This window comes from Solenopsis invicta, chromosome 13, assembly GCF_016802725.1.
Source record: "Solenopsis invicta isolate M01_SB chromosome 13, UNIL_Sinv_3.0, whole genome shotgun sequence".
NCBI classification, from domain to species: domain Eukaryota; kingdom Metazoa; phylum Arthropoda; class Insecta; order Hymenoptera; family Formicidae; genus Solenopsis; species Solenopsis invicta.
The window spans coordinates 11,548,107-11,556,690 of NC_052676.1; the positions used below are offsets into that span (position 1 = coordinate 11,548,107).

At 31.9% G+C, this 8,584-nt stretch overlaps 1 protein-coding gene across 1 annotated transcript; it reads left to right on the forward strand.

Annotated features, from left to right (window-relative positions):
* The first annotated feature begins 4,915 nt into the window (after positions 1 to 4,915).
* Positions 4,916 to 5,944, forward strand: LOC120359327 (zinc finger MYM-type protein 5-like). The gene has a single exon (XM_039456459.1). It carries the CDS (start codon positions 4,916 to 4,918, stop codon positions 5,942 to 5,944), a length of 1,029 nt encoding a protein of 342 aa, XP_039312393.1.
* The last annotated feature ends 2,640 nt before the right edge of the window (positions 5,945 to 8,584 follow it).

Below are 8,584 nucleotides of genomic sequence, written 5' to 3' on the forward strand. Positions count from 1 at the left end.
GAGATAATTTCCCCACTCTTTCCAATAATTTTATCGTTAGCCTTGAACATGTCTCGACACGTATTTTTCGCGGTCCGGCAACGTTGTACAGTTCGTGCCAGGTATGCCTGGGGTCCGATTCTAGGGTCCACGTTTTGTTCTTAGTTGTTTTTACGTTCATGACTATTATAAGCGGATGCTGCGTCAGCAATCATGAATGTATCATAGTGTTGGTAAATTATGTTTTGACAGCCGGCCGATGTAACCTCAGTTTTGATCGGTGAAATCTCAGAAATATTCCAAAGCTTAATTGAAAAAAAAAAAACGGATCGAAGCCTTTGATATATCAGATAAGTTATAGTTTTGAAAATAAAAAGTGCTATTATTTGGCAATAAGAAAATACACTTTGTGAGCTGTTTTTCTGACGATTACAGGTAATAATAAAACTTGGTGCAAGACATTACCGTATTCTTTAATAAATGTAAGGATAGTCAACAACGGAGTGTTTGTGACGATAATTATCAAAGGCTTTGATCCGCTTCCTTTTAATTAAGCTTTGGAATATTTCTGAGATTTCACCGATCAAAACTGAGGTTACATCGGCCGGCTGTCAAAACATAATTTACTAACACTACGATACACTCATGATTGCTGACGCAGCATCCGCTTATAATAGTTATGAACGTAAAAACAACTAAGAACAAAACGTGGACTCTAGAATCGGACCCCAGGCATGCCTGGCACAAACTATACACTAGGTTCCATCGATGCCATAACACATGAACTTGTACGCGTGTCAAGGCATATCGATATAGTAAATTCGGCGTGTTCCGACTCAAGATATTTTTACATTTCATGCCTGTCATCTGACAATTATACTCAATTAAATTATTAACAACAAGTTACCTCTTTTTGGTTTTAATTAAATTTTTCTTACATTAAAGTATATAATCAATTTTTAAGTCGAAATTAAATGTAATTGGTTTACTTTAAGAAAATTAATAAATATTGATAATAATATAAATGTTATATTAAATTTTAAAATATATATGTATTTTATATGGTTTTTAAATGCAATTTAAATGTTATTTAATTTACCTAATACTCTGTAGATGCTTGAATTTTTTAATCGATAGATTTTTTTATAAATTCAAGATAAAAGCATTAAACTATTTTTCAATTTTTATAATTCCATAACATAAGGTTTTTAATTCATAAATATGAAATTAGACTTGGACCTTAATAATATTACCCTTAGACATTAATAAAAATATTTTTTACATTTGCTTTCAATGCAAATTTCGATTTTTAAAAAATAAAAATAATTTTTAAACCGTTTTTTCTACCGTGATTTCGTTGATTTACTACCTTGAAAAAACTACATGTGTTGTCTTTGTTCCCAACTTCTACAAAATATATTTTTATCAGATTTTTTCAAAAAGTGCGCTACAACGAAAAAAATTAAAATAACATTTTTCTTATTAATTTTCTTCAAGAAATGAGCATAAATCGTTTCTACCAGTTCTTCAACGTTTTATTTGTCTATATTCCGTATTGTAATGTTTTGCTGATCACAAGTTGAAAGTTATCGATAACTAAATAACTTTTTAATTTTTATAATTCCACAACATAAGCATTTATTTCATATTTATGAAATAAAAACCTTATGTTATGGAATTATAAAAATTGAAAAAAAATTTAGCTATCACTAACTTTCAACTTGTGATCAGCAAAATATTTCAATATGAATTTTGTAGACAAATAAAACGTTAAAGAGCTGACAGAAATAATTTACCCGCTCGTTTTACGATAAAAATTAACAAAAAATGTTATTATTTTAATTTATTTCATTGTGGGCTACTTTTTGAAAAAAGTCTGAAAAAATATTTTTTGTAGGAGTTGGGAACAAAGTTTCACATGTAATTTTGTTAAGGTGGTCCATCAACGAAATCAGGGAGAAAAAATATTTAAATGTTATTTTCATTCTTTATAATCGAAATTTGCATCAAAATAAATGTAAAAAATATTTTTATTAATGCCTAAGAGTAATATTATTAAGGTCCAAGTCTAATTTCATATTTATAAATTGAAAACCTTATGTCATGGAATCATAAAAATTAAAAAAATAGTTTAATGTTTTTATCTTGAATTTATAGAAAAATCTGTCGATTGAAAAATTCAAGCATCTACAGAGTATTAGGTAAATTAAATAACATTTAAATTGCATTTAAAAATCATATAAAATACATATATATTTTAAAATTTAATATAACATTTATATTATTATCAATATTTATTAATTTTCTTAAAGTCAACCAATTACAATTTAATTTCGACTTAAAAATTGGTGGAACCTAGTATACAAACAAACATACATTAAACAAATATATACATTAAACATAAAATACGTTACAAGAAAAAACATATAGAAAACATGAAAAAACGTATTATATACTTTAATGTAAGAAAAATTTAATTAAAACCAAAAAGAGGTAACTTGTTGTTAATAATTTAATTGAGTATAATTGTCAGATGACAGGCATGAAATGTAAAAATATCTTGAGTCGGAACACGCCGAATTTACTATATCGATATGCCTTGACACGCGTACAAGTTCATGTGTTAAGGCATCGGTGGAACCTAATATACAAACAAACATACATTAAACAAATATATACATTAAACATAAAATACGTTACAAGAAAAAACATATAGAAAACATGAAAAAACGTATACGATAAATGAAATACAATGTATAAAACGTGAAAAAACTTATATAAAACATGAAACAATGTGATTAAACGGAGAAATAAACACAAAACGTATATATTAAGTATCTTTATTTCTTGACCACCAATTGTGAATACATTTGTGTATACAATGTTTTTAATATAACAAATAATTCAGAGAGAATCCACGTCTTCGCTACATGGGTCTCTTCGTCGTAGTTATTTTCAATATTGTGTTTATGTAATCAGTTCTCTCCAGAAAGAGGATTGTGCAATTAGGTAATTTTGCGCACAATATTTGTCAACGGGTTATACTGAATCACGCAATCGTTTATTATAAGGCAATAGGCGCTACTATTTGCCGTTAGTATTAGTCTCGAATTTTAATCGCACATCGATGGTTGCGATTTTAATCGATTCGCTTTATCGACAGCAGTCGATCATGGTGAATAGACCGTATAGAAACTCCGTTATGGAGAAACTCAGCTGGAGATTTTTGTATCCGAGATAGATTTTGCAGAAATGCATGTACATGTCGTACAGAATAGCCCATCTGTGTTTACCAAAATCCAAATTCATATTTTCTCTCGGATAACAGTCAGAGTTCAGATAGAGTTTCACATTAATCAAATTGCAATGATCGAATCGGCTCGTGTCCTCGGCCATGATATTTTTTCGACCAGTTTGCAGAGCGAAGATGACGTAATAATTTTAAAATTTATATTAAATTGATAATAGGTTAATATTAACCTAATATAAACATAATAAAAATTCATATTAATTTATCAAAATTAGTTTAGCAAATAACAATTATTCGGGAAAACTATGTGAGCGAAAACATAACGTGTGTGAGTGTGAGAAATAACCATATTCAGTAGCCATAACGTGTGCAAGCGAGAGAGCGCAGAAGGGAGGGAGACAGAGAGAAAGAGAGAGAAAGCAATACGTTTATTCCTAAATAATTCTTATTTGTTAAATTAATTTTTAATAAATTAACATAGAATTTATATTAAATTGATAATAGGTTAATATTAACCTAATATAAACATAATGAAAATTTATATTAATTTATTAAAAATTAATTTAGTAAATAACAATTATTCGGGAAAGAAACGTTATTGTGGAGAGAGAGAGAGAGAGAGAGAACTATTCGGGGGACTTATGGTAATGGTGGTGAGGATTTCTCCAACAATTGTTATTTTATTTTCCTATTTAAAATTTTTAATAAATTAATATAAAATTAATATAAAAATTATTTTAATTAATAATGTAATATAAAAATTATATTAACAGCTTGATATAAAAAAAAAATTATTTTAATTAATATAAAAATGATATAAAAATTATTATTTTAATGAATACCTTGATATAAAAATTATTTTAATTAATTGCTTGATATCAATTAAATTAATTAAAGAGGGGGACACCCCCCCGTGACATCACATACCTCCCCCGTGACGTCACACACTCTCCCTTTCCCCCACCACTAAGTAGTCCAGAACCCGCCTCTATCATCTACTGTAGCAGATCCGATACATGTTGCGAAAGACACGCTTACAAGCCAAAAACCACCCTCAAATACACTTAAAAAATTCTAGACATCGTAAAAATGAATTGTCGCTTTTTTCCTTTCTCTGAGAGAAGGCTTTAAACTCTAGAAAAAATGTAGAAAAGAAACAAACTCGATACAGGTTGCGGAAGACTCCCTTCAGGGCTGGATTTACTATAGGGGCTTAATGGGCTATAGTCCAGGGCGGCAAAATATAGGGGCGGCAAAATATGGAGACACGACGCACCGCAGTATATCATGCCGCAGCGCGTCGTGCCGCAGGACCGCGTTTCAGAGGCGGTATACGGCTGAGGTTCAATCGTACTCCGCGGTGTGTCGTGCCCACCGAAACCCTATCTCACAAGAGAAGTTAGACCTCGATTATTACATATATGAGATCGAGCCCGACGGCCGGCAATTGGCAACGATACTTACGTTACGTGAGAATTAGCGTGCGACAATATTATATCCATTTGTTTCATATTTTATGTTTTATCTTTTGTATTTTAAAATCAAATAAATTTCTTGATTAGTATATATAAATTTTAGTTATTAATCGCAGTTTTTTACGTTTTGTTCCTTTTACTTCCTTTTTTATAATTTGCATTAGATTGCTGTCGCAGCCTTCAATTTTTTTTTAAATATTATATAAGAAACATGAGTGACGGACGAATACGGTTAAGTGGAAGTCAGTACAAGAAACGTAGGTTGGATAAGGCTGAGAGAGAACGTAGTATCGTAGAAAAAACTCTTAAAATTGATAGTTTCTTTAATCAACCGAAAGTTGTTAATCAACTAAATAACTTTGAAAAACCAGCCATTTCCATTGCTGATTCTTCAAAACAGCTTCTTCCCATTACTGGTTCGGATAATATCAAAGAAATTGTACCAACAGCTTGTGACATAGACCCTAATTCTAATTTCACCTCAAAGTCCCCAGAGCCAACTACTTCGTCTTCTATTACTAATATCAATCAAAGTAATAATTTGGCAGTTAATTCTAATGTGATTGTAAAGGATCCAGCTTTATGGGTAATAAACGATGCTACACGTAAATACGTTTTGCAGCATGGAATTAACCAAGATCATGTTCATGATAAAAATTTTGATTTTTCCCGCTCAAAGAGACTTTGCGGTAAGCAATATCGATATTTAAATGAATCTTTATTTAAAACCCAACTTGTCAATGGCCAAATAGTAAAGCGAGCGTATTTAATGTACTCAGAAAGTTCTGGTTCAGTGTTTTGTGTTCCTTGTCAATTATTTGGTGGAACTACAAAAATAGCAAAAGAAGGATTTGACGACTGGAAGCATGGCAATGATGCATTGAAAAATTACGAGAATTCTTTTGAACACAAGTCGTGTGTTTTAGAAATGAAAATGAGATCAAACACTCTTGGAAAAATTGATACACATTTTTCTTGTCAAATAGACACAGAGAAAAAGTATTGGCGCAACGTTTTAAAACGGGTTGTAGCCACTGTCCGTGCTTTGGTAACTACAGGTTTACCTTTAAGAGGTCATATCGAGAAGTTTGGTTCGTCAAGCAGTGGTAACTTTATAATGTATCTTGAACTTATTTCTGAATTCGATCCTTTTTTGGCAGAGCATATAGCTAGGTACGGTAATCCAGGTCAAGGCCACACTTCGTATTTATCTTCTACTACATATGAAATTAATGGCTGAAGAAGTAACGAAACAAATAATTAAAGAATTAAAGAGTGCCAAGTATTTTTCTATTATAGTAGATTCAAGTCCAGACATATCTCATACTGATCAACTTGCAGTGATTGTGAGATATGTTTTGGAAAATGGACATCCTGTAGAGAGGTTTCTGTGTTTTGTTCCGAATGCTGGTCATAAATCAATCGAACTTTTTGATGCTGTTGTCACTGTGCTTGTGGGTTTTGATATCGATATTGCAAATTGTAGAGGTCATCAATCATATGATAATGCCATGAATATGTCTGGAAAATATGCCGGATTACAAGGTAGAATTAATGAAATTTCTCCAAATGCTGTATACTCTCCCTGCTCAGCTCATTCCCTGAATTTAGTTGGAGAACATGCAGCAAGTTGTTGTAAAGAAAGTAATGACTTTTTTCTTCTTCTTCAAAATTTGTATGTATTTTTTTCAAGTTCTACTTATCGCTGGGAAATATTACAGAGACATTTAACACAACGTGAAAACAGAACTCTAAAAGGCTTGTCACAAACACGATGGTCAGCCCGTTATGACGCGTGTCAGAGTCTTAATAAAGATTGGAATAAAGTAATTGAGGCTCTTACATCAATTACGGAAGATGAAACAGAAATATCTTGTACTGGATGTGAAGCTTCAAGTATCCTCCGATAACTACAACGTCTTGAAACAGCTATTCTTTCTTCAGTATGGGATAATTTATTACAGAGATTTTATTTGTCTAGCAAGAAGCTCCAAGCAGCTGACATTGATCTTTATACTGTAGCAGAACTATACGGTTCACTAATAAACTATGTTGAAAGTATTAGGAAAACTTTTGATACCTACGAAAATGCTGCTCTTAAAAAATCATTTGTTACAGAGTATGAAGATATATCGAAAAGAAAAAAGATAAGAAAACTCCAAGACGATGAATCACGAAATTTTGAAACCGAATTTATTGGGCGAGAAAACTTTAAAATCAATACTTTTTATGTCATAATTGATAGAATAGTTGCAGAGATAGAACGTCAAAAAGCAGTCTATGAAAAGTTAAGCACGAGTTTTGGTTTTTTAACTAAAGGAATTACAATGGATGATAAAACTATTGCTAAAAATGCTGCCAGATTAAGTAATGAATACAAAGAAGGCTTGCCAGATTCAGAATCGTTTCAAAATGAATGTCTCCATTTCTTTGGATTTTTAAAAAATTTAAATGAACCTCCAAGCACTATTCGAGAGATCTGCAAAATGATTTACGATAAAGGCCTCCAAGAAGTATATCCTTACATTAATATCGTACTTAGAATCTTCTTATGCATAGCTGTAACAAACTGTTCAGCAGAAAGATCTTTCTCAGTATTACGGCGCGTCAAAAATTATCTCTGATCTACGATGTGTGATGAACGTCTCAACTATTCAGCAGTTCTTACAATTGAGTCAGAAATCGCAAAACGTATAAATTATGATGATATAATTGATTCATTTGCTAATGCTCAGTCGCGTAGAAAGGTAATAAAATAAGTAATAATTGAAGAAGTAATTCACAATTAAAGGACCTTCATTTAACAAGTATTTTATTGTCAAAATCAACATTTTAATTAAAAATTAAACTATAATAAAATCAAATAAAAAAATAAACTTTAAAAAATGAAAAAAAATTAAAAAACAAGAAAACACAAAAAAACAAAAAACCGGAGTGTGAAGTCCTATCGTGCAGCCTTCTCACACTCTGAGTGGTATTTAATAATTCATTTAATATAATAAATAATCAATTATAATACCAGCTAATGCGCGTAGGTTTTTTTGCAATATTATACAGAGTGACCCAGAAAATCTGCCCATGCCCTCATGGGTTGATAGAGCAAGTAAAACTGAGAAGAAAAGTCCTTTACCATTTTCCGAAATTCGCAATAGTTAACGAGATAAAAATTAATTAAAGTCGGCGAATAAAGGCGTACTTTCCCTACCTACCGCGCGCGGGACCACCTAGCCGTCACCAAGCTCTTGGCTCGGCGACAGCCAGGCGGTCCCCCCCACGCGCGGTAGTTGCTGCTTTACTCCCTCCTCGCCGCGCCGCCTGGTCCTAGCTTGGTGACGGCTAGGCGATCCCGCGCGCGGCGGGTAGGGAAAGTACGCCTTCATTCGCCGACTTTAATTAATTTTTATCTCGTTAACTATTGCGAATTTCGAAAAATGGTAAAGGACTTTTCTTCTCAGTTTTACTTGCTCTATCAACCCATGAAGGCATGGGCAGATTTTCTGGGTCACTCTGTATATACAAGTTGACAAGTTATATCCTAATATTAACCTATTAAAAGCTCATACATTTGGAATTTATTTTACACAGGCATTAGACTTGTTAAGTTAAAAGTTGTTACATTTAGGAATCATCATGTTCAGGTCGCGTTATGCATTTCTTATAAAAATTCTAATTTTCACTGTACAAGGGGCGGCTGCTACTTTTCAGCCCCAAGCAGCAAAATACGTAAATCCGCGCCTGACTCCCTTACAGATAAAAAAATCACATACTTAAATATTCTAGGCACTGTAAAAATGAATTGTCTCTTTTCTCTTTTACTCAAAGAAAATATTGGAGAAACAAATTCAATGGTAGTTGCGGAAAATCAATTTTGGACACAGAA

Coding starts and splice junctions, on each gene's coding strand:
- LOC120359327 (XM_039456459.1), top strand. CDS start 4,916: ATGAGTGACGGACGAATACGGTTAAGTGGAAGTCAGTACAAGAAACGT.